Source organism: Sciurus carolinensis, chromosome X (assembly GCF_902686445.1).
Source record: "Sciurus carolinensis chromosome X, mSciCar1.2, whole genome shotgun sequence".
NCBI lineage: Eukaryota > Metazoa > Chordata > Mammalia > Rodentia > Sciuridae > Sciurus > Sciurus carolinensis.
This window is the reverse complement of record NC_062232.1, coordinates 39,202,821-39,230,189: the sequence shown is the minus strand read 5'-3', so window position 1 is coordinate 39,230,189 and position 27,369 is coordinate 39,202,821. Positions and strand designations below refer to the sequence as shown.

The 27,369-nt window shown below is 40.2% G+C and overlaps 1 protein-coding gene across 1 annotated transcript; it reads left to right on the top strand.

The window, feature by feature from the left end:
- Positions 1-4,757: 4,757 nt before the first annotated feature.
- Positions 4,758-5,633, top strand: LOC124972489 (protein SET-like). The gene has a single exon (XM_047536917.1). The coding sequence runs from the start codon at positions 4,758-4,760 to the stop codon at positions 5,619-5,621; it is 864 nt and encodes a 287-aa protein (XP_047392873.1). The 3' UTR covers positions 5,622-5,633.
- Positions 5,634-27,369: the final 21,736 nt, after the last annotated feature.

Sequence of the window (27,369 nt, the reverse complement as noted above, 5' to 3'; positions counted from 1 at the left end):
AGCTATTGGTTCATCAGTCAGCTTGCAAGTGTCCTTCTCCGATATTGGTCCCCTGTTAGCCCGGCAGAATTCAACTCTTTACTGTAGCTTCCCTGCGATCTTTTCTCATCCTTCTGTCTCTCCTCCTCACTTTCTCTCTCCTCCTGGCTTTCACACTCTCTCTAGCGCGTGCCCTTTCTCATTCTCTTTCTTTTCCTCTCATTTTCCCTCTTACCCTGCAGGGAGACACTCTGCTTAATAAACTCCCTTATGTGATTTCCCATGTTCAGTGTGGTTTCCGTGGGATTCCTTACAGTGACTGTTTCAGTAAGTTGCAGATTTGTGGAAGGTAAATATCAATAAGTTTTTGCTTGTGATTAAATTGCTATAATTAGCATAGTTAGCTAAAGTTATTTGAACTTTAGTGTACTGATATAAAGCAAAGTCTACAACATTGATATGCCCCTATCAAGATAATTTTCTTGTATTTGTCAGGTTTTATTACCTAGGGAAACTAAGTCTTAAAGGAATTAGGGTTTGTACCTGTTTCAAAGTCTGAAATGATCACTTTGTAACTGGTTAAATTAACACCTGTTATTTAGGTTATAACAATATAGTGCCACCCTAAATATATGTGACTAGGTATATGTATGCATCTGAGAACTATGTCTGTCTACCTTGTCTGAGTAGTATGTAAAATGAAGTTTATGTAAGTTTACTGGCAAGATAACCAATGAGTGGTTTCTTTTATACATTGTATCTGACATAGAAGGGCCACACTGTAATTTGAAGACCTGTCTTATATCTGTTTGCTAAGTCAATTTCTAATCATTAACACTGTTTTCTAAATGTATAAGAGACTTAAGTCTATCCTTTGATTTTTGTTACCCTATGCAGACCTGTGATTATTGTTACCATACACTCTGAATTTTTTTTTTTTTTTGGTACTGGGGATTTAACTTGGGGGCAATCCACCACTGAGCCACATCCCCAGTCCTATTACTGTATTTTATTTAGAGACAGGATCTCACTGAGTTGCTTAGCACCTCACTTTTGCTGAGGCTGGCTTTGAACTTGTAATCCTCCTGTCTCAGCCTCCTGAGCTGCTGGGATTGCAGGTGAGCACCACCGCGCCCTGCTGTACACTTTGAATTCTAAATTGTACTTTAAAAGTTAAAACTTAGTTAAATGTAAGCTTAAGAGAGCACTTTGCCAAGGTGGTTTTCTCCAAACTAAAATTACGTGTAGAAAAATCTCGGGTTTGTAAAAATATAACAAATTTAGTTGGTACTCATTCATGTGATTTGATGTTTTATAGCCAGATAACGTAACCTGTTATCAATAAGTTATATATACAATTTTGTGTTACTCTTCACACTGAAATTGGAATTTAAATGCATTTTTGGAAGACAATAAGGAAAGCCCGATCTGTTTAAAGGTGACACTGTAAAACATGGAAGCATTCTGCCACTTTTTCCACAAAGAGAAAGTTAAAAACTCTCTTAGCCTTTCTTTGATTCATGTTTCAGATGTAATATCATATTATTTTGAAGAGCCCTATTTTACCTGAGATAAGCCTCTGCCTCCCACCTTACTCCAAATTAGATTGGCTCCAAAATAGGTTAGACTTAAGTTCATTTAAAGTTATGTTCAAAATATTGATTTTTGTTGTAAAGATTACTGTGATCTTAAACATGGGATTTAATATATAACTAAGTAAAGGTTCAAGATTATAAAAATCATTTTTCTTTGTTCATAGCTATTACACAAACTGAATATGTTTTTAAAAATATTTTTAGATGTTGAAAGATCTTTTTTTATTCCTATATTTATGTGTGGTCCTAAGAATCGAACCTAGTGACCTCACACATGCTAGGCAAGTGCTCTACCACTGAGACACAACCCCAGTCTTGAATGCTTTTGCTCTGTTAACAGTCTTGAATGCTTTTGCTCTGTTAATTTTATTTTGTATTTTCCTTGTAAACATTTTTTTGTGGTACTGGGGATTGAACCCAGAACCTTGTGCTTATAAGGCAGGCACTCTACCAACTGAGCTATCTCCCCAGCTCCTGTAGACTTCATAACTGTTGCCTGTTAGTGTTTTGCAAAAGTACTCTTCTTAAAAAACATCTGGGTTAATTCAGAATAAGCCCTCACCTACAGGACAGATAGTATATAATGCTGACTTCCAGTACTAATACTAACCCCAATTAAATGAAAGGGGCAACTGTAAAATTATAGACATTGAAGTTATAACCTGTTACTCCCTCTTTAGGACTGGTAAAATTGACTTGCTGGGTGTTTAAAATCAAAAACTTGGAGACCAAAGTCAAGGAAGTAAAAGGGCCAAGGGAAAAGCAGCCAACATTTTGGCACTTTCCCTCTAAGGTCAGCCAGGACCCAGAGAACAACAGGACCCCTCTCTGGACCCTGCAACTCCAGTGAGTCACCAATCTGCTGCTCAGTGAGATGGAGAGGACCCTAGAGAACAGGAAGCCTTGCATTCTGCAAAGAGGAGGTTCACTGGAGACAGAAGTACCCCTGATGCTTCCAAGAGAAGCCACATATGGTCAGCCAGACACCAACCCATCCTGGCAGGTGGCACCACTGATAGAGAAAAGCTAAAGGAGCCAAGAGGTTTCACACATGTCCCCAAGAGTGATCTCTGAGGAATCTCAGGTGACTCTTAAGAATAGATAGGAATAAGGGCAATTTTGACCAGCTTGGTCTTCAACACCTGGCAGGAGAGTATAACCTGAGCACAGTCCTACATGGATATTTAAAATAAAAATATTTTTAAATGCAACTTAATATGTACACTTGTGTCAACTCTACCAAAAGTAAGTAAAGCTGGATGCTATAAAGGAAGGGTTCTTATGTGGGAGTGCCCAATAATAATGATCACAAAGGACTCTAGATTCACAGGTTTGTCCTGAGTCAATTTGGTCTCATAGACTTACAAATCTTCCTAACCTCCTACATAAACTCAATGTGTTTTTCACTTGTATGATTATAAGTTACTATCTTCATGGTTTTCAGAGACCGGCTGAAATACTAATTGCTTTTGTGCTAATTGTTTACAAAAAAATAATGCCTTGCTCTGTTATTGTCCTATCATGACCCCTTCCCTTATGTATACCTTGTCCAGTCAACTGCCATCTGCTACTATGAACTTCTGGACTTCTCTGATACTGACTGCCCTTAACTGTTTATGCCACAACTGATAGAGAACAAGGACTTTGGATCACTTCCGCCAACTTTGCCCTCTCATCAGGAAGCAGCTTGGAGATGTCATTGCCCATTTTTCCATAGAAATGGAATATAGAAATTGACAGTGGGGAAATGTAACAGAGGTTCACCTCATGCTTTGAATATATTTATGCTTTCTGTAGCAATCTTGATTACTTATAACACCTAATTGATATAAATGTTATATGAATAGTTGTTATACTCTATTGTTTAGGGACTAATGACAAGAGAATAAGTCTGTACATCCTCAATGCAAATGAAATTTTATTTACCCAAATATTTTTGATCTGCACTTGTTTGAATCCATGGATGCAGAACCCACCAACATGGAGGATAGATTATACTTTGCAGAATTAATATACCACAATTTATCCTTTCTATTGTTTTTTGGTTTTGTTTTTGGTACTGGAGATTGAACGCAGGAGAACTCTACCTCTGAGATACTTTCCCAGCACTTTATTTATTTTTTATTTTGAGACAGAGTCTCACTAAGTTGATGAGGCTGACTTTGAACTTGTGATCCTCCTGACTCAGCCTCCCAAATTGCTGGGATTACAGGTGTGCACCACCATGCCAGGACTTCTTTCTATTTTTGGTAGACATAGACCAGAGGCAGGTCTCTGGTTAGACTGTCGTTTTACTCAGCTATTTCCCTGCTGTGACCAAAAGACCTGACAAGAACAATTAGAGGAGGAAAAGTTTATTCAAGGGCTCACTGTTTCAGAGGTCTCAGACCATAGAAGGCCAAGTCCATTCCTTGGGGTCTGAGATGAGACTGAACATCATGGCAGAAAGGTGTGGTAGAGGAAAGGTGCTGGGAATACTGCACCAGGAAGCAGAGAGAGCCTGCCTCAAATGTACACTCCAAATGACCTGCCCCCTCCAGCCACACCCTACCTGCCTACAGTCACCACCCAGTTAATCTCTATCAGGGGATTAATGTACTGATTACATTAAGGCTCTCATAACCCAATTGTTTCACCTCTAAACTTGCATTGTCTCACACATGAGCTATTGGGGGACACCTCATCTTAAACCATAGAACTCTTTTCAGGTTTTTACTTTTACAAAGAACATGCAGATGTGAGCATACATCTCCATTTCTTTTGGTACACATATATGAACACATTTCTGCTGGGTATATACCTAGGAGTGGAATAGCTGGGTCAAAGGGTATTCATATGTGAAAACTGTAGCTAATGCCAGTTTTCCAAAGTCACTGTACCAGTTTGTGCTCTCACCAGCAGTGTATGGGAATTCCCATTGTTTCATATTGAAACCAACTCTTGGCATTGCTAAACGCATTTGTAAAAGCATTTATTACATTTCTCTAATTGTTGGCAATAAGCAGTCCCTTTTGAAATACCAGGGGAAGTTATGGCTAGAGATGAGACTGGAACAACCTTGTGTTGTTGTGGAAGATCAAGTTGACATAAAAACTAGAGGTAAAAAAGTGATCCTAGGGCTCTCCACACTTCTCCCTGGTGAACTGTGAGACCCCAGCTCTGCTCCTTGACTTCCCTCACAGGATGGCCCCCAAACGCCAATCTTCACTCCAGTCTCAAATGAAGAAACCCAAACTGCCTCCTGCCTCAAGGCAGGAGGATTCATCGGCCTCTCCGGGCTTGCCGAAGGGTGAAAAAGAACAACAAGAAGCAATTGAACATATTGATGAAGTACAAAATGAAATAGACAATGAACAAGCTAGTGAGGAGATATTGAAAGTAGAACAGAAATATAACAAACTCCGCCAACCATTTTTTCAGAAGAGGTCAGAATTGATCGCCAAAATCCCAAATTCTTGGGTAACAACATTTGTCAACCATCCACAAGTGTCTGCACTGCTTGGGGAGGAAGATGAAGAGGCGCTGCATTATTTGACCAGAGTTGAAGTGACAGAATTTGAAGATATCAAATCAGGTTACAGAATAGATTTTTATTTTGATGAAAATCCTTACTTCGAAAATAAAGTTCTCTCCAAAGAATTTCATCTGAATGAGAGTGGTGATCCATCTTCAAAGCCCACTGAAATCAAATGGAAATCTGGAAAGGATTTGATGAAACGTTCAAGTCAAATGCAGAATAAAGCCAGCAGGAAGAGTCAGCATGAAGAACCAGAGAGCTTCTTTACCTGGTTTACTGACCATTCTGATGCAGGTGCAGATGAATTAGGAGAGGTCATCAAAGACGATATTTGGCCAAATCCATTGCAGTACTACTTGGTTCCTGATATGGATAATGAAGAAGGGGAAGGAGAAGAAGAAGATGATGATGATGAAGAAGAAGAAGGATTGGAAGATATTGATGAAGAAGGGGATGAGGATGAAGGTGAAGAGGATGAAGATGATGATGAAGGGAAGGAAGGAGAGGAGGATGAAGGAGAAGATGACTAATTGAACACTGATGGATTCCAACCTTTTTTTTCTTTGTTGTTGTTTTGTTGTTGTTTTTTTTTTTCTTTCTTTTTCTTTCTTTTTTTTTTTTCCTTTTAATTCAGTCCCTGGGAGCAAGTTGCAGTCTTTTTTTTTTCCCCTTCCTTTCTTCCCCCCTCCCCCCCTTGTGCTCAGTCACCCTGTTCTTGAGGTCTCTTTTCTCAAACCATGGTTCTCAACTTATTTTGGGGGGAAATACCTTGAGCAGAGTATAATGGGAAAAGAATCTACACCCTTCTGTTCTGAATTCATTTTTATCCCTTCCTGTCTCAAAACAAAAAACTGTATGGAATCAACACCACTGTGCTCTGTGGGAAAAAAGAAAAACCTTCTGCTCCCTTCACTCTGCTGGAAGCTGGAGAGTGCTAGGCCCCTGTGTAGTAGTGCATAGAATCCTAGCTTTTTTTCTCCTTACTCTGTATATTGGGCTCAGAGATTACACTGTGTCTCTATGTGAATAACTTTTTTTTAAAAGTGATCCTACACAAATCACTAATTCTGCAGATTTAGATGTACTCAATTTTTGCTACATGTCTTCATTAGTAGTAGTGTCCATTAATCCTGGTGCAGTGGTGTGTGCCTGTAATCCCAGCTATTGGGAAGGTTGAGGCTATTTGGGAATATCACTCTCAACCCCAGGAGTTTGATGCCAGCCTAGGCAACATAGCAAGATCTTGTAAAAGAAAAAGAAGAAGAAAAAAAGACTATATATATATATAATGGTTTGAATCTGGAATGTCCCCAAAAGGCTCATGAATTGGATTCTTGTTTCCCAATGAAGCAATGTTCAGAGTGGAGCTTTAGGGAAGTAATTGGATGAGTAATTGGATCATAACCTCATTAGTGGATTAATCCATTGATAAGTTCATATTTGAATGGGCTGTTAGGAGGTGGGGCCCAGTTAGAGAAAGTATATCACTGGTGGCATGCTTCCTTTGAAGGGTATATCTTGCCCCTGGTGCTCTCTCTCTCTCCCTCCCTTTCTTTCTCTTTCCCCTTCCCTGTTTCCATGAGGCGACTAGTTCTGCTGTATCACAGCCTCTGTGCCATGATGCTTTGCCTTACCACAGGCCCAGAGCAATGGAGTGAGACGATCATGGACTAAAACTTGTGCAAAAGTGAACCAAAATAAACCTTTCCTCTTTTTAAGTTGTTTTTCTCAGGTATTTGGTTATATATATACATATACATATCTCAGTATACTTTAGCTATTAGTAATATATATATATGATACTAAATATATATTTCATATATATGTATATCTCATGTATATATAATTATATATATACAGATATATATGTGTGTGTATGTGTGTCCATTAGCCTTATAACTATGTAGACTCCTGTACTTAAGGATAAGTCTCAAGAGGGGTGATACCATTTCTATTTTGAGCTTTGTATCACACTATGGGAGATTTTCATACATTAATGTGGATATAAAGAGTATTATGGAATGGTACATATACACAATGCTATATTACTCATACATAAAGAAGAAATAAATTATGGTATTTGTCTGTAAATGGATGGAACTAGAGACTATAATGCTAAGTGTAATAAGTCAATTCCCAAAATCCAAAGGCCCAATGTTCTGTCTGATATACGGATGCTGATTCACAATAAGCAGGTGGCGGGGGTGGGTGGAAATAGGAAAGACAGTAGAATGAATCGGACATAACTTTCCTGTGTTCATATACGAATACAGAATCAGTGTAACTCCACATCATGTACAACCACAAGAATGGGAAGTTATATTCCATGTATGAATGATATGTCAAAATACATTCTACTGTCAGGTAAAACAAAAAACATATGGGGTTAGGGAGTGGCTCAGTGGTAGAGTGCTTGCCTAGCATGCTCAAGCCTGGGGTTCCATCCCCAGCACCACTACAAAAGAATATAAATTAGTATATTTAATTATTTGAAGCAGTTTGGCTGAAATCATATCCTTCTTTTAAGTATTTAACCACTTTGATACCAAACATCATAGTCTGAGTATTTGATAGTCCTCCAAACACAAAGGTTATCCTGCCTGACACTGATGGCAAGTGCTTTGAACAACCATTTTCTTGGTGTAGCAGGAGGAAGCACTCACAGGATGAGTGCTGAAAGAAGATCCCAGCTTCTAAAGGATGGATGAGAGAACCAAGGATATGAATGAAGTATCCCAGGCTTCAGGTGATAAAATCAATTGCCCACCTCTTGCCTCCAATTTGCTTCTTGGTGGTGTATGATGCCAACTGAGGTTGTCATTACAGTGAAACCAAACTTATAGCAATTTGTCCCCTAGAAAATTATGGCTCCTAGATGGGTATGCTGGCACAGGCCCGTAATCCCAGCTACTTGGAAGGGTAAGGCAGCAGAATCACAAGTTCCGGGACAGCCAGGGCAACTTAGCAAGACCCTGTTTCAAAATAAAACAAAATAAAAAGGGCCAAGGATGTAATTCAGTGGCAGAGTATGCCTGGGTTCAATAGCCAGTACTGGAAAAAAAAGAAGGGGGGCGGGTACTAGGTACCAAATTATGTGCCATGCATATGTAACAAATTACATTGTGTGAATATGTAACAATGAATCCCATTATTATGTATAATCATGATGCACTAATAAAAAAATTTTAAGGTGTAATTTCCAGGTTGTGTAGCTCAGTGGTAGAGCACTCGCCTAGCATGTGCCAGGCTTTGAGTTCAATCTCTAGCACCACTACAAAAAAGGTACAGTTTTCCTTCCCGGTCTTTGTCATTTTTTCAATGATTATTTGAATTGTTAAAAATTACAAAGTTTAAGGATTGGGGGTATAATTCAGTGGTAGAATGCTTGCCTAGCATGTATGAGGCCCTGGGTTCAATCCCTAGCACCAAAAAAGAATCTTACAAGGTATGGTGACACACAACTGAAATCCCAGTGACTACAGAGGCTGAGGCAATAGCATCACAAGTTTGAATCGAGTCTCAGCAACTTAGCAAGACCCTGTCTCAAAATTAAAAAAGAACTGGGGATGTAGCTCAGTGGTAGTGTACACCTGGGTTTAATCTTCAGCACCAGAAAGAAAAAAAAAAGATGCTTAGAAACTGAATTATCCTAAGATTTTGCCAGAACTAGTAAAGTCTAAAAAATTGACATGTTGTTCTCCAAAATAAACAAACAAATAAGTAAATAAATAAATTTTTTCTTCCTTTTTTTGTCTGCTTCTCCCATTCTTCCCATTTATTCTCATGCTTCTTCCTTTCCCTGTGCTTTCAAATGCATCCTTATTAGAAAATTTCACTTCAAGGAAATATTAACAGCAATACAAAGTGGTTTTTCATTTTGTTTGTCTGTTTGTATGCTTGGAATGAAATCCAGGACCTCAACATGCTAGGCAAGTGCTCTACCACTGAACTACATGCCCAGCTCTGAAGTACTTATTAAAATTCAGTTTAGTGTTTTGGGAGGCTGAGGCAGGAGGATCGCAAGTTCAAACCCAATGTTAGCAACTTGACGAGGCCCTAAGCAACTCAGTGAGATCCTGTCTCAAAATAAAATGTAAAAAGGACTAGCGATGTGGCTCAGTGGTTAAGCACCTCTGGGTTCAATCCCCAGTTCAAAAAAAAGAAAAACCCAGGTTAATTTAAAAACTGAGGACAAGAGTCTGAATTTACCTTGCCTGCAATATAGAATATATAAACAGGTAATCACATGTTAAAAGAAGTTGAGATGTGCTAGGCGTGGTGGTGCATACCGTAATCCCAACAACTCCAAAGGCTGAGACAGGAAGATCACAAGTTTGAGGCCAGCCTCAACAACTTAGGGAGGTCCTCAGAATTTATGGAGAACCTATCCCTAAATGAAAAAAGCGTTGGGGATGTGACTTGGTGGTAAAGTGTCTCTGGGTTAAATCCCAGAAAAAGGAGGAGGAGGGGGGAGGAGGAAGAAGAAAGAAAGAAATTTAGGTGTTTAGCTAGTAATACTGATTTAAATACAAGTCTCTGACAACAGGAAATTGTTTATAGCTCTTGAAGGTTTGCAAAAAGTTACTATGAATACACAGCAACTGTACAAAGGATAAATGTGGGAATGCAAAGGACCTTTAAATTGAAATTACCTATGAATAGAATAATCTTATACATTTAATTTCTTTTTTTCCCCCTTTGGTACTGGAGATTGAATTCAGGGGTGCTTTACCACTTAGCTACAGCCCCAAAGCTTTTTCTTTTTTTATTTTGAGACAGGGTCTTTCTAAATTGCTTAGGGCCTCATCAAATTGCTGAAGCTGTCCTCAAACTTGGTATCTTCCTGCCTCAGCTTCCTGAGTCAACGGGCTTAGAGGCATGCATCACCATGGCTGGCTACAGCCAAAGACTTCAGTGCAAATCTATGCAATGGCTTGGCTATAGTCTAGAAGAGGATCCTTCATGATGGAGCAAGCCACTATGCATGTTTTCTGTCATCTGTCACCTCTGGTTCAGTGCAGTCCCATGGGAGGAAGTCTGTGAGGAGTGAAACAATACTGACATTGCTATTTTTTTTTTTTTTGCAGTGCTGGGGATTGAACCCAGGGCCTTGTGCTTGCAAGGCAAGCACTCTACCAACTGAGCTACATCCCCAGCCTCTGACATTGCTTTTACTGTCTGTACATAATAAATTTTCATGGGCTTATTGTCTCCATACCACCTAAATCTATGGAAATGTGATGAACCAAATTTAACTGCACTGCTGCTTAGGGACTACTTGACAGTTTGACAAATGGGCACCCAACATGGGGCCAAGTAAGGCCACAATGCCTTTTTGGAGAGACAACAGAGGAGCAGTACAGACCAACTTCAGGGATATGCAGAGAGCCCATGGGATCCCATAGCTCATCCTTTTTCTCTTTTCAGGTCACTGCCCCTTGTAAAAAGCATGCATGGGACCGCTCCCTGCTATTCATCATCAGTCAAGATTCAGTGCAAGTGACTCTACCCTCTGACTCCCAAAGCTTTCACAAGGTGGATGATGTCGTGTGGGTTGGCTCGTCTAAAGCCTCATTCTCCACAGTGTGGGCTCTCGTGTTACCTCAGCTCCACCAGCAGGGGTAGCTGGTCAATCCCAATGAATCCAGAGTCCTGCTTGCCAAGCAGTTTCTCATATCTATGTGAGTGAATTCACAACGTTCAGTCCTTCTGCAAGTCAAGAGGAAAAAAAATGCTGTCTCTTAAAAAGTAGAGGATTCTGTATCTGTTTCAGAAGCCACCATTGCATGCCAGACCTGCAACTTCTGTCAACACTTGGTCCAGTGGTCTTGTGATTATAAAGTCCTGGTTACATGGGGCATTGGCCTTACTTGCTCTTAATAGATCAATTACATTGGATGGTGATATCCTGTTGGTTTATCCACAGTACCACACCATGGTTGATGCTTTTTCAAGCTGTACCATGTTTTATTTGACAGATACACACCCAGTGCTTAGAACTAATGATGCTTAAAGTATGGTAATGATATTTTAGGCATATGTAGTACTTCCCTTGATCATATGGAATGTTCCCAAAAAAGAAATGCCACAAATAAAATAGTACCAATAGGAAAAGTCACAAACAGGAGCAAACTTGACTTCCTCAGCTCAGCCACATGGTATCAGTGAAATAATGGATGAGAGGGAAGGTAAGATCATTGCGTTAGCCAGGTGCGGTGGTGCCTGTAATCCCAGAAGCCTGGGAGGGGAAGCTTTGATCGCAAGTTCAAAGCCAACCTTAGCAATTTAGCCAGGACCTAAGCTACTTAGCAAGACCCTGTCACAAAATTAAAAAAATAAAAGAGCTGGGGATGTGACTCAGTGGTAAAAGGCTGCTGGGTTTCATCCCCAGTGCCAAAGAAAAAAAAAGTGCAAATCAACAACAACAAAACTAGCAAGTTTCTATAAAAGAGCAAGCCTGACCTCCAAATTGCTTCTGCCTTCTCATCTCACCAAGTGATCGCTCCCTCTTGTGTGTAATTCCATTGTGATACCCCCAGCCATGTTGTGACATAGCCAAGGGCACTCTCACCAGATTTGGTGCCGTACTGCATGGATTTTTCAACTGCCTGAACTGTGAGCTGAAAAAATACTTTAAAAAAAAAAAAGATCATTGCATTAAATAAAATCCTAATAGAGATGGATGGCTTTATTTTATCTTATTTTTTTTTATGGTGCTAGATATTTAACCTAAGACCTAATGCATGCTAGGCAAGCCCTCTACCACTGAACTATACTCCCAGTCCAGGAAGTGCTTTAAAAAAAAACTCTATAGTGCTGGGGTTGTGGCTCTGTGGCAGAGCACTTGCCTAGCACATGTGAGGCACTAGGTTCAATCCTCAGCACCACATAAAAATAAATAAAATAAAGGTATTGTGTCTGTCTACAACTAAAAAAAACCAACCTGTGGATTGGGAGTGTAGATCAGTGTTAGAGCACTTGCCTAATGTACTCAAGACCCTGGATTCAATCCCCAGCATTGAAAAAAGAAAAAAGAAAACAGTACCAGGCACAGTGACACATGCCTATAATCCCAGCAGGCTGAGGCAAGAGGATTACAAGTTCAAGGCCAGCCTGGGAAACTTAGTGAGATCCTGTCTGAAAATAAAAAATAAAAAGGGCTGGAGATGTGGCTCAGTGGTAAGCGTCCCTGGATTCAATCCCCAGTACAAAAAACAAAACGAAACAAAAAACCCTGCTTTATGGGGACTGGGAATGCAGCTCAGTGGTGGAGCTCCTGCTTAGCATGTGCAAGGCCCAGGATCTGATCCTTGGCACAGCAAAACAAAGAAACAAAAGAACACCTTGCTTAAAACTTGGCATGTAGCATTCAGACCCAGGAAACAGCCTTACACCCTTGAGTGGCACTGATATATATGGAACAGGAGGCTTGCCAGCCCTGGGAAGCAGAGAAAAGCACTCCCATTTCCAAGCCCATATACTCCATTCCCCATCAAGTGGCACCAGATGGAACTAGGGAAGCAATATCCACCCTTGGCATCAACAAAGACAGAGATGTTGCCCCAGTGGGACAGACTAACTAGGCAGACCAGAGGGGCATTGCATGGTCTCTGAAAACTAAATTCTTATTATATTCACAGTCCCCAAAGGCAAGGACCTGCATGCCAAACCTAAATAAGATGACTATCTTCTAAAATAGAAGATATAAATAAAATCCTGAGCACCCTAAACATAATAGGCAAAATGTCCAGGATATAATTTTTAAAAATTCAGATGTCATACTGAAAACCAGAAAAGTCACAATGTGAATGAAAAAAAGACAATCAATAAGAAGCCAATAATGAGACAAATCAGATTCTAGAATTATTTGACAAAGATTTTAAAGTGATTCCAACTGGAAACAAAATAGAAATAGAAAATGTCACCATGTGGAAGATATAAAAAAGAACCAAATGGAAATGATACAACTGAAAAATATAGAAATGTAAAACTTTTGTGAAAAACAATGGCAGAACAAATATGACAGAAGAGAAGTGATCTTGAAAACACAACAGTAGAAATCACCTAACCTAAATGACAGAGAGAAAATACATGGAGAAAAACATGAGCAGACAGAAGCCCAAGCGTATCACTAATTAAATATAAATGGTCTTGATAAGCCAATTAAAAGAGATTGGCAGAGTGGATAAAATGAAGACAACCAATTACATGCTATCTCTAAGAAATCCACCTCAACTAGGGTGAAGCTCAGTGGTAAAGCATTTGCCCAGCATGCCTGAGCCCCTTGGTTTTTATTCCCAGCACCACACACAAATACAAAATTCTCTTCAAATACAATGACATAGGTAGGCTAAAAATAAAAGGTTGGAAAAATGTACCATGCAACATAAATTTTAAAAGTAGATTTCAGAACAAATCAACCCACAGTGACAAAGAAAATTGATCCACTAAGAAGACAAGGCATTCTCATGAAACAAAATAGCTTTAAAATACATGAAGCCAGGAAGCTGAGGAAGGAGGACCACTTGGATCCAGGAGTTCAAGGCTAGACCATGCAACATAGTAAGACCCTATCTCAGAGAAAGAAAGAAGCAGCAAAAACTGATCGGGGGCCTGGGGTTGTGGCTCAGTGGTAGAGCACTTGCCTAGAAGGTGTGAGGCACTGTGTTTGATCCTCAGCACCACATAAATTAAAGGTATTGTGTCCATCTATAACTAAATTATTTTTTAAAGCTGATCAGGGTGCAAGAAGTAGACAAATTCACATTTCTAACAAAAGTCATCAACACCCATCCTCAGCACTAGTAGAACTACTAGAGAGAAATCAGCAATGATAAAGAACTGAACAATACTATCAATCAACAGGAACTAATTGACATTTATAGGACATTAGACCCAATAACAGTGAAATACATGTTCTTTTTGAGTGCCCATGGAACGTTCACCAAGATATAACATTACCTGGGCCATATGACAAACCCCAGCAAATTTAGAAGAATTGAAATCATAGAGTAGATTAACCTGATTGTGTGGAATCGAATTAGAAATCAATAACAGAAACTAAACTCAATGGTACACTCTTGCAATCCCAGTTGCTGGGAGGCCGAGGCAGCAGAATCCCAAGTTTGAGGCCAACCTTAGCAACTTAGCAAGACTCTGTCTCAAAAATAAAATAAAAATGACTGGGGATGTAGCTCTGTGATAGAGACAGCACTTGCCCAACATAAATGAGGTCGTTGGGTTAAATCCCCAGCACCAACACTGCAAAAAAAATAAATAAATAAAAGAACTGAGTCATAGGAAGATACAAAAGGACTTATGTATAACAAAGAGACAGGGAGGCTGCTTACATTTTTGGCCACGAGAGAGCTTTTGTCTAAATGTTTCATCCAGGGGAAAAGTATTGGATTACTTTCATTTGATTAGGATATATATTAAAAGAATTCAGAATTGATACAAATTGATATGCATAGCCATGGAAATATGCATTAGCCTATGTACTTCATACATAAAAGTAACCATAATATTACTAAAGAGAATGACATACTAGAAGTTTTTTCAAATGGAAATAATTTTGGTATTTTTTTCATCCATTTAATAAAAACAGAAACTGCTTTTGAGAAGAAATCCTTAGCATATCTGCTTTAAATTATTTTTATGTTCTCCTAAAGAAGGGACAAGCATACCATGACCTATGACCAAATATGGATCACTGCCTGTTTTTGTAAATAAAGTTTTATTGGAACACACACACACAGTAGTATTTCTATACATTAATGATCAAAATTTAAAACACAATACCAGGGGCTGGGGATACAGTAGAGCAAGCACATGCTTAATCAAGGTCCTGGGATTGAACCTCAGCACCAAAACAAAAAAGGCAAAAAATGAAAAGACAAAAATCACACAATACCAAATCCAATTACTGCAAAGAAGATAAAATACTTAGGTATACAACTAACAAAATATGTACGGGAAGCTCCATGCAGTGGCACATGCCTGTAATCCCAGCTACTTGGGAATCCCAGATGTGAGGATTACAAATTCAAGGCCAGCCTTGGCAACTTAGTGAGGGCCCTCAGCAACTGAGTAAGACCTTATCTCAAAATAAAAATTAAAAAGTGCTGAGGGCATAACTCAGTGGTAGAGCACTCCTGGGTTCAATCTCTAGTACTAACAAAATGCACAGGATCTGTATGCTATTATTGACAAAATATTGATGAGAGAAATCAGAGAATATCTAAATAAATGGAGAGATCATGTTCATGGATTGGAAGACTCCACATGGTAAAAAATAAGTAAATAAAAATTAAATTAAATTTAAAAATGAATAAAATTCTATCCAATCTGGTCTTTAGGGTTAATGTAATTACAATAAAAGTATCAGTCAAGTTCTCATAGATATATACAAACTTTTTCTAAAATTTATATGAAAAGGCCAAAGATCTCAAATAGCCAAAATAAAATTTTTGGCACTGGGATAGAACTCAGGGGTGCTTTTCTACTGAACCATATCCCCAGCCCTTTTTATTTTTTATTTTGTGACAGTGTCTCACTAAGTTGCTGGGGCTGGCTTTGAACTTGTGATCCTCTTGCCTCAGCCTCCTGAGTTGCTGGGATTACAGGCATGCACCACCATGTCTGACCTAAAACAATTTTAAAAAAGAAAAAATGGGAGGAATCATACTTCTTGACCTTAGGGCTTAGTAGATAGCTCTGGTAATCAAGAGAATGTGGACTAGCAGAGAAACAGACACATAGATCAATGGAACAGTCTAGAACCCAGAGAGAGCCCCAGTGAGTAATCTTCACTGAGTAAGTGATTAAACAAACAAACAGTGAATATGAATATGTCCAACTGATTTTTTAAAAGAGAGCAAAAACAATTCAATGGAGGAAGGATAGCTTTTTCAGCAGATGGTGCTGAGCAATTAGACATCCATAGGTCCCCCAAATTAACCATAATCTAAATCATACTTTATACAAAAATTAACCAGAATGAACCATAAACTTAAGTATAAAATGTAACACTTAAAAAAAAACATTTTGCAGTGCTGGGGATGGAACCCAGAGCCTCACACACGCTAAGCAAGCACTCTAGCTACTCCAGCCATATCACTTTAAAAATTTTAAAAGAAAACATAGAAGAGCCAGGCACTGTAGCACCTGCCTGTAATCCCAGCAACTTGGGAGGTTGAGGTAGGAGGATCACAGGTTCAAGGCCAGCCTCAGCAATTTAGCAAGACACTGTCTAAATAAAATATAAAAAGGACTGGAGCAGACCATATAGCCCATCCGGTAAGGTGCCTGCCTCTCATGCTGGAGTCGCGGGTTCAAATCCCCAGCACTCTCGGATTGTGGAAATAAAAAGGACTGGAGATGTGTCTTGGTGGTTAACCACCCCTGGGTACAATCCCCAGTACTCGCCCCTCCCTCCCAAAAAAAAAAGTAAAGAAAGAAAGAAAACAGGAAGAAAATCTAAGGGTCTCAGGCTAGAGTTCTTATACACAACACAAAAAGCACATTGGAAAGCACAGAGGAAAATTTGATTAACTGCACTTCATCCAAACTAAAAATGTTGTCCCTGAAAGAGACTCTTTGAAGAGAATGAAAAGACAAGCTACAGAGTAGGAGAAAAGACTTTGGCAGTTTCTTATAAAACTAAACATGTAACTACCATATTACCCAGCATTGCACTCTCGGGCATTCATCCCAGAGAAATGAAAATTTATATTTACACAGAAACCCGTCCACCTATGGTCTTAGCAGCTTTATTCATAAGAGTTCCAAACTGAAATTAGCCAGGATATCTTCAGTGAGTAAGTGATTAAACAAACAAACAGTGATATATCCGTTTTGCAGAATAGCAATGAAAAGGAGAGAACTATTGATAATTGCAACAGCTTAGTTGTATCTCAAAGAAATTATGCTGGGTGGAAAAAAGACCAAGCTCAAAAGATTTCATACAGTGTGATTCCATTTACGTAACATTCTTGAAATAACACAATTACAGAGATGGAGATAGGATTAGTGGTTGCCAAGGGGACAAGGGGGAGGGGAGGGGAACATAAAGGGTTAGCACCAGCTCTTTGTGCTCAGAGAACAGTTCTGAATCCTGTCGTGATTGTTACGTGAATCTATAAATGTACTAAAATTGCACAGCACTTCACACACACACACACACACACACACACACGCAAGCGTGCACGTAAAACTGGTGAAAACTGAATATAACTTGTGAACTTGTGGATCATACCAGTGTCAGTTTCTTCCTTTTTTTGTTGTTGTTGTTGATACTGGGGATTGAACTCAGGAGCACTCAACCACTGAGCCACATCCCCAGCCCCCTTTATTTTCTATTTAGAGACAGGATCTCACTAAGTTGCTGAGGCTGGTTGATCACAGTAGGCTGCAATTCTACTGCCTCAGCCTCCCGAGCCTCAGATGACAGGCGTGTATCACCATGCCCAGCTAGTTTCCTCCTTTTGATATCATACTACAGTTGTGGAAAAACAGTGTAAAGGATACATGGAACTTCTTTGTATTTTGTTTGGGATGGGGCATGCTGGGGATGGAACCCAGGGTCTCATGCATGCTAGGCAAGTACCACTGAGCCACATCCCTAGCCCTGTATATTCTTTTGTTTCTGCAACTTTGTGCGAATTTATCATTATTTTGAAATTAAAAGTTTAAAAAGAACAGTGCATGGAAAAGGGAACTCTGTTCTTTGGACAAAGTTGCAGGCTGCAGGGCTTGTCCTGGACCTATGGTTAGTGCCCTGGTAGCATGTTGACTAGATGACCAACTCTTAGCCTCCATGGGGACAAACATTATGGTGGTGGATTGCACTAGATCCATGCCCATTTGTCACTTGTGTGGATGCCCATGGCCCAGGATCCTTTCAGGATAAACATTAACAAAATGCTCAGATAAGGGCCATGGTGCCCTGGACACAGCCTTGTACAGAATGTGGTAACCCATCTACCATGTAGGACTGGGCCCCAAAACAAGGCTTGTGATTCTGGCACAAGAACGCAAGGACACTTGAGACTGCTACTTACACAGTTGGGTGGCAAAGGGAAGTTCAAAGTATATATCCCATCTGAGGTCACTAATGCTGACTGGACCTAACAAATAGGCCCTAAATTCCCTCTCCCCTTCATATCTGCCAGAAACCGATTTCAGCAGGTGTCTTTTCAGGGTGTGACACTCCAATCCCTGTCTGCACAGCAGGTGGGAACATACTATTCTAAGATGCATCCATGGGTGAGGGTTCATTTTTGGATTCTCAAAACATATCCAAACAGAACCAAATGGCGCTGCCTTTTAGCAAAAATTACCTAATAGTGGGCCATTCATTGAACATTTCATGACCCATATACCCACAAGTACAAATACCATTTAAAAAAATAGACTCAGCCAGGCACAGTGGTGCACACCTGTAATCCCAGTGGCTCTGGAGGCTGAGGCAGGAGGATTGTGAATTCAAAGCCAGCCTCAGCAATTTAGTGAGGCCCTAAGTCACTCAGCAAGACCTTATCTCAAAATAAAAGTAAAGTGCCCCTGGGTTCAATCCCTGGTACCAAAAAAAAAATTTAATTAAAAAATAGACTCATGCTGGATGTGGTGGTCCACACCTGTAATCTCAGCAACTCAGGAGGCTGAGGCAGAAAGATCACAAATTCAAGGCCAGCCTAGGCAACTTAACAAGACCCTCAGGAACTTAGCAAGACCCTGTCTCAAAATTAAAAAAAAAAAACTTTTTTAAAAGTCCTGGGAATGTGGTTCAGTGGTAAAGCATTCCTGGGTTCAATCCCTTGTGCCCCCTCCAAAGTGATAAAAAAATAAAATGTTAATTACAAAAATGGGAGCAGGAGAAGAGGCTCAGACTGTCTATAAAAGACTTAAACCACAGCACGAATCTTTTTCACTCAACTTTTTTCCCTTCCACACATACCTCAACTGGTGTTTTCCATCCTGCTCAGACTAGCAGTCACACACATTGACAATGGTGCTCATAGGTCCAAGGAGACTGTTGCTGAGTGGGCCCTAGAGCAGTGCGAATGTGAAGGGGTGGGAGATGTTCTAGAAGGCACAAGGTATACAAAGAAGAAACCATTACGGCTGGGGTATAGCTTGCCTGGCATGTGTGAAGCCCTGGAATCAATCCCCAGTACTGCAAGGAAAAAAGAAAGGAAGGAGAAAGAAGGAAAAAATAAAGAAAGAAAGAGAGAGAAAGGAAAAAATCTGGACTTGCTGGCACAAGCCTGTAATCTCAGTGACTCAGGAGGCTGAGGTAGAAGGATTGCAAGTTCAAGGCCAGCCTCAGTAACTTAACTAGACCCTAAGCAATCTAGCAAGATCCTGTCTCAAAATAAAAAATAGAAATAAAAAGGGCTGGGGATGTGACTCAGTGGTTAAGAGCCCCTGGGTTCAATCTCCACTATGAAACAAAGAAAGAAAGGAAGAAAGGAAGAAAAGGAAGGAAGGAAGGAAGGAAGGAAGGAAGGAAGGAAGGAAGGAAGGAAGGAAGGAAGGAAGGAAGGAAGGAAGGAAGGAAGGAAGGAAGGAAGGAAGGAAGGAAGGAAGGAAGGAAGGAAGGAAGGAAGGAAGGAAGGAAAAGAAAGAAAGAAAGAAAGAAAGAAAGAAAGAAAGAAAGAAAGAAAGAAAGAAAGAAAGAAAGAAAGAAAGAAAGAAAAAGAAAGAAAGAGAGAAATAGAGAGAGAGAGAGAGGGAGGAAGGAAGGAAGGAAGGAAGGAAGGAAGGAAGGAAGGAAGGAAGGAAGGAAGGAAGGAAGAGAAAGAAAGAGGGGGAAGGGGAAGGGAAGAAAAAAACAACCACTGAGCCACCTCAAGACAAATCTAGACATAGTATGGGGAAAGTATGAGTAAGATTAGAAAACAAGTTAGCCTCAGACCCCAGTTATACTGATTACTTGGCAAAGGGAGAGCAGCCTGGGATGTTGACACAGTGGGAGGCACCATCGGGCTGTCTTGGCTCTTGCCTTCAGGACACCTGGCCTGGCCTGTCATCTCAGAATGCTTTGTAATCACGTCCTGGAGTCCAAGTCAAGAGATGTTGCCATTGAGGTCTCTGCAAATCTATTAGCAAAATCCAGTTCACCCTGAGCAGGCTACAGCGGTGAAGCTGCTTTGGCTATGACAGCTCTGGCTGTGACAGCTCTTGGTCCATGCTGGCTGCCACAACAAATTACTTCCACTGAGAACTTGTAAACAACAAGCTTTTCTCATTTTATTTCTGAAGACTGGGAAGTCCAAGATCAAGGCACTGGCATATTTTGTGTCTGGTGACAGGCCACATCCTAGTTCATATATGGCACTTTCTCCCTGTGTTCTCACATGAAGAGGTCAGCAAGCTCCCTTGGGCCTATTTTATAAGGACACTAATTCCTAATCATCAAATCACCTCCTAAAACATCTCACCTTCCTTGCCTTAAGGGTTAGGATTTCAACATATGAATTTGGTGAGGACACAAATATTCAGACCATAGCAGAAGTAAAATAGTTCTTTCCAGAAATACTTCTTCAACCTACTTTTCAGGAATTATTTAACTTCACTCAAAGGGTTTGTCTATCATAAGGGACACAAAATTGGTTTATTCCTATTTTAGTAAATAGTACTTATAACCAGGCACGGTGGCACATGCCTGTAATCCCAGTGGCTTGGGAGGCTGAGTGAGTTCAAAGGAGGATCGTGAGTTCGAAGCCAGCCTCAGCAACTTAACAAGGTCCTAAGCAACTCAGCAAGACCCTTTCTCTAAATAAAACACAAAAAGGGGCTGGGGATGTGGCTCAGTGGTTAAGTGCCCCTGAGTTTGATCCCTGATATAAAAAAATAGTATTTACAGTGCTGCTATAGTAGGTACCCGAATGGGATACCAGTTTGTAGGTGGCTGTCAGGTCTGCGCTTGCCTGCTGCACGTAAACCACTCTAAGCTCTGTCGTGAATGGTGATGGGCAATCACATCACCCTGGACTTCCTGCTGGCAAACCCGAGCAGGCTGCATGCCATTGATAGTACCTATTATTGCACCTGGTTTAATGACATACTTAGCTAATTTGGTTCTGGACTAGGAGCTTGGCCATTGTCTATTCTCCAAATAGGTCTGATCATTCTGCTGGGTTTCATAGCCACAGTTAACTCTCATCTGATGTCACCTAAGACAAATAGAAAGGATTTCATCCAAACTCCTATTGGTAAAAACAACTGAGGACATCCAATGGGATGGCCTAGGTTTCTAAAAAGAATTCTCAGCTGGGAGCCAAATGAGGTGGCACACACCCATAATCCCAGTGGCTCGGGAGGCTGAGGCAGGAGGATCGCAAGTTCAAAGCCAGTCTTAGCAACTTAGACTCTGTCTCAAAATTTAAAAAAAAAAAAAGAAAGAGAGAGAGAGAGGCTGGGGATATGGCTCAGTGGTTAAGCATCCCTGGGTTCAATCCCCAGTAACAAAAAATAAATAAATAAATAAGCAATTCTCACCTGGGCCCACAAAAGGTTAGAAGATGCAGCTATCAGGGAATGGCTCTGCCATGACATCATGGCAACCTTGCACATCTCCATATAAGACACATAGGGAAAGGCTTGACTGAAATCTGACTTGAGTCATGGCAGAAAAACCTGAGATTTTTTCCCAGAACCTGGCAAGACAAGCATCCTGGCCTCCCTAGCTCTGGGGAAATATAAGGCTTTGACCACACTTATGGCCCAGCTGCAGGCTTCCATAAGTTTATTATAAAACTGCTTGACTGTTGTTTAGGATCAGCCCTTCAATGACAGACTGAGAGCTGGGGATGTAGCTCAGTGGTAAAGCACTTGCCTGGTGTGTGGGAGGCCCTGAGTCTGATCCCCAGCACCACACACATACAAACACACGTGCACACACAATGACAGAGTGACCCAACACCTGTGCACCCCACTACCATCAATTCAATGTCATTCTGTGGGACTGGGGATATGGTAACTGACATCATAATGGTCTCATTCTTACTGTCCCTTTAAGCAATAAACCGTCTGAATGCATTTGAGCTCATGGTTTCTTTTCCAATTGAATCAGTGGACATGTGACAAGCCAGGCTAGCAACCGCCTCCGCACGGTTGCTTAGGAACTGCTTGACCACTTGACATCAAAGTGCGTAAATGCGAGGGAGGATATGCTTTCGCATGCTTTGGCATTTTGATGAAACATCTTTCCAATGTCACCTTACCTTACAGTTTCCCACATCAGCCTCTTGTGTCAAATTGCTTTAATATATCAACACCCAGGAGGGATGGAACCCTGCACTGTGTTAGTGGCCAGGAACCCACTGGGAGCTCAGATGTGGAGTATAATTTAAGGTATTATAAGAGGGAGGACAAGAAAACATAACTGTAAATTTCCTAGAAAAAATCCAATGTAAAGAAATTTGTGCAGGGAAGGGAGGGTGATGGGAAAGACAGTGGAATGAATGGGACATAACTCTCCTGTGTTCGTATATGTATACACGACCAGGGTAATTTCACCTCATGTATAACCGCAAGAATGGGAAGTTATGCTCCATGTATGTATGATATGTCAAAATACACTCTATTGCCATGTATCACTAAACAGAACAAATACAATTTTTAAAATAATAAAATAACAAAAAAAAGAAATTTGTGTATGTATGACCCAAGAACGCAGACACTTTTTTTTGAAGTGCTGGGGATGGAACCCAGGACTTTGCACATGCTAAGCAAGTACTCTACCAGTGAGCCACATTGGCAGCCCCAGATCACAGGCATTTTATAGTAAAAAGGGTATTTGGAGATGAACTAGGCCAACAACAACTTAAATCAAATGGGTACATAGTCTTGTCAGCCTTACAGGTCAGGAAATGGAGACATCGAACTATAAGAGGACTTGTCCAAAATCTCATTCGGGGGTTGGGAATCAGTATATCCTTTATTCCATCAAAAGTTGGGCTTTCCAGGAGCAGCGGCCCACGTTTATAATCCTAGCAGCTTGGGAGGCTGAGGCAGAAGAATCTCAGCAACTTAGCAAGACCCTATCTCTAAATAAAATATTTTAACAAGGACTGGGGACTGGGATTGTGGCTCAGTGGTAGAGTGCTGGCCTAGTTCGTGTGAGGCACTGAATTCAATTCTCAGCACCACATAAAAATAAATAAATAAAATAAAAATTCATCAACAACAACAAAAAAAATTTTTTTTATAAAAAAAGGACAGGGAATGTGGCTCAGTGCTTAAATACCCCTGGGTTCAATCCCCAGTACTAAAAATAAAAAAAAAGTTGGGCTTGTTGTGGAAGGAACTGTGAGCAAACACCTGCACCTAAAATAGACTGTGTGCTCAGTCTCTAGTTTGCCATTATTTTCTCCTTTTCAAAGGTAAAACATATGTTGCATTAAACAAAATCTGAAAGCAGACCCATAGAGGAAAATTTTCAAACTCATGTAAAATGTATGCCCTAAAAATGTTACTATAGTGAGTACTCTGGTAATGTGACCAATATTATTCTATAGCACTGGTAATTTGGGGGTGCAATGAGTGATGTGCCCTTCCCTCTGTATGCACAGGTGAAGGGCACTGTTTACCTACATGCCACTGTGCTAGTGTTTTTCATGGCTTCTCCTTTGTGGCTGGCCACCTTTTTGATCCCAATGTCTGTTCTGATGTTTGAGGTCACCCCAACCCTTCCAGTTGCATGTTCAGACATCTTTTTGATAGACTGAGAGCTAGGGGTGGAGCTCAGTGGCAGAGCGCTTGCCTACCACTGGAGAGGTATCAACTCAGTGGAAGGGGATTAGTAAGAGCACCAAAAGTTTACTTAACCCTAAGTTTTCTTTATGAGTGTGTGTCTTTGTACTACCGAGAATTGAACCCAAGGCCTTGCCTATGCTAGACAAGAGTCATACCACTGAGCTGCATCACCAGCCCTTTTTATTTTGAGGCAGGGTCTTCCTAAACTGCCTAGGCTGGCCTCAAACTTGTGATCCTCTTGCTTCTGGAATCAGAGACACGCTTCACTACATTCAGTGTAAATGAAAGGTATTTGTTGTTTGTTCATTTGTTTTTTGGTACCAGGAATTGAAACCAGGGGTACTTAACCACTGAGCCACATTCACAGTCCGTTTTTTGAAAATATATATTTTTAGTTGGTGATGAACCTTTATTTTATTTGTTTGTATGCAGTGCTGAGAATCGAACCCAGTGCCTCACACATGCTAGACAAGTGCTCCACCACTGAGCCACAACCCCAGCCCATCCACAACCCATGTTTTATATTTTATTTAGAGACAGGGTCTCACTGAGTTGCTTAGTGCCTGGTTGAGTTGCTGAGGCTGGCTTTGAATTTACCATCCACCTGCCTCAGCCTCCCAAGTCTCTGGGATTACAGGTGTGTGCCACCATTAAATGGAAGTTTTCGATCATACACATTTATCAAACTTAGAATTACACCACAGTTATACAATAACTTATAGTTAGTTACATAATAAGCATAGTTAGTCTCAATAGTTTGAGTTAGGGTGCAGTGGTACACACCTGTAATCCCGGCTGCTAGGGAGGCTGAAGCAGGAGGATCCTGAGTTCAAAGCCAGCTTCAGCAACTTAAGTGAGGCCTTGAGCAACTCAGCAAGACCATCTCTAAATAAAATACAAAAAGGGCTGGGGATGTGGCTCAGTGGTTAACAGTCCCTGGGTTCAATCTCCAGTACCAAAAAAATAAAGCAAATTAGGCTATAAATGTACTTATCATACCCAACTTCAGAGAATGGGCATTTGTGGCCCTTTGCCGACTTCTATGTTTTAAGCACCATGTGGTTAGTAAGCTGGGACTCACGCCAGCTGTCTTGACTCCAGTCCGGGTGCAGTCTACACTCTGCTATGAACAAACTAACAGAAAAAAACATAAGTGATGAGCAAAACATATGGTGATGGCAACAGCAATGTATTCATTTCATATTGTTTACACAATATAAAATGTCAAAGGGAAAACTCATTCTGAACATATTTCTATTGGAACTTAAATATATAACTGTGATTTAGTACTTACACTATTACAGGTAAGTAAAAAGAAGAGCCACTAACAGAACATTTCAATATCACCCTATAGTGTCAAAAATGAGTGTGGGGAGCTGGGCGCATTGGTGCACGTCTCTAATCCCAGTGGCTCTGGAGGCTGAGGCAGGAGGATCTGGAGTTCAAAGCCAGCCTCAGCAACAGTGAAGTGCTAAGCAATTCAGTGAGACCCTGTCTCTAAATAAAATACAAAATAGGGCTGGGGATGTGGCTCAGTGGTGGATTGTCCCTGAGTTCAATCCCTAGTACCCACCCCCCAAAAAATGGGGAGGGTCAGGCAAGGTGGTGCACACCTATAATCCCAAGGTTTGGGAGGCTGAGCCAGGAGGACTGCCAGTTCAAAACCAGCCTCAGCAACTCTAAGCAACTCTAAGCAACTCTAAGCAATTTAGTGAGACCCTGTCTCTAAATAAAATACAAAAAGGGGTTGGGGGTGTGGCTCAGTGGTTAAGGACCCTGGGTTCAATCCCCAGTACCACCCAAAAAGAGGGCGGGGCATATTTATCTACAAGATGTTTATTATAAGTTTTGGATCAGTCTTGGAAATCAAACCATTGTAATATGCAGTTAGCCATCACTATCCACAGGTTCTACATTCAGAGATCCAAACAACTGTGAGAGAAAAATATTTGAAAAAAAACTGTCTACACTAAACATGGACATTTTTTGTCATTATTCCTAAACAATATTGTATAACAACTATTTATAAAGCTTTTACATTTTATCAGTTATTATAAGTAATCTAGAAATTATTTAAATAATAATTTAAATAATTAGGAGGGTCTCAGTCTCCAATGGGCACCCCCCACACACAGGTTTGTCCCAAATAAATCTGTGTTACTGTTGAAAAATATGTAAAAAATAAAGTATATGGGAGGATTGTGTGGGTTCTATGAAATACTACATCATTTTATATAAGAGATTTGAGCATCTACAGATTTTGGTATCCACAGGTATCCTAGACCAACCCCCCCAGGTTATACTGGGGAAGGCTATATTATTCAATGAAATCCAACTGTTCAAAAAGCCAACCATTTATAAAAATGCTACAACTGCACTTTAACACATAAATAATATTCACTGCACATTTTCTCAAAGCCCAGCAAATGAGGGCTATAATCTCCTAGTTGGTCCTCTCTGATTTTCCTTAGTGGCCTCTTGTTACCTCTCAAAGCAGCCAGACTTGGCATTTCACAGGAAGTCACTAAATCACTCTCTGAAGAAAAATAGGTATTAAGAAACAAAAACAACTTTCAAAAAATCATCTAACTAATCTTTTAACTTTTTACTTAAAAGACACAAAAAATTTCCAGCAATTTAGAAGGCTGAGGCAGGAGGGTCACAAGTTAGAGGCCAGCCTCAGCAACTTAATGAGACACTGTCACAAAATAAAAAATAAAAAAGGGTTGGGGATCTACCTCAGTGGTAAATTGCCCCTGGGTTCAATTCCCAGTACCAAGAAAAGGTACACAAAAAATACCACCAATTCAAATATTTAGAAAACTTTATCACTACTGCTCAGAGGAAAGGCCTGTCTTGGTCTAGCAGATTCTATAGGAAATTCTGCTATTTAGTAAAGAAAATATCAAGATCCAGTAGCCTGATAATGCAATTCATCAAATGGTACCACTTGTATTACAATGAATTTTTAGTTTTTCAAATAATTTAAAAGAATCCCATTTAACATTACATTTGAATATAGTTTAGACTTTACTTCACAATTAAGAAAGCATGTCACAATCTTATTGTGTTGTAGGTGCCACATTCAAGCATTTTGTTAATAAACAAAGATACCTTTCTGTGCCAAAAACTGTCCCTGGCCATTTCACAAGCTTTACTGCATGTGTTAGGGCATTTTTGGTAATCAAATGAAGTTTTTTTAAAAAAATCTTTATGATCTATAAAAGAGTAGCAAGTTATTTTGCTGTGCTTCCAAAAAAGGAACAGGGAATAACAGTATAGTAGAACAAAAGCTGAAAATGATTTAAAAAATCTAAGGAAAGGAATATGCAGTACATACTACATGTTATCTGTTAAAATAGGTAACTGTGAGCCAGGCGCAGTGGCACGGGCCTATAATCCCAGCGGCACAGGAGGCTGAGGCAGGAGGATCATGAGTTCAAAGCCAGCCTCAGGAATTTAGTGAGGCCCTAAGCAACTCAGTGAGACCCTGTGTCTAAATAAAATATAAACAAT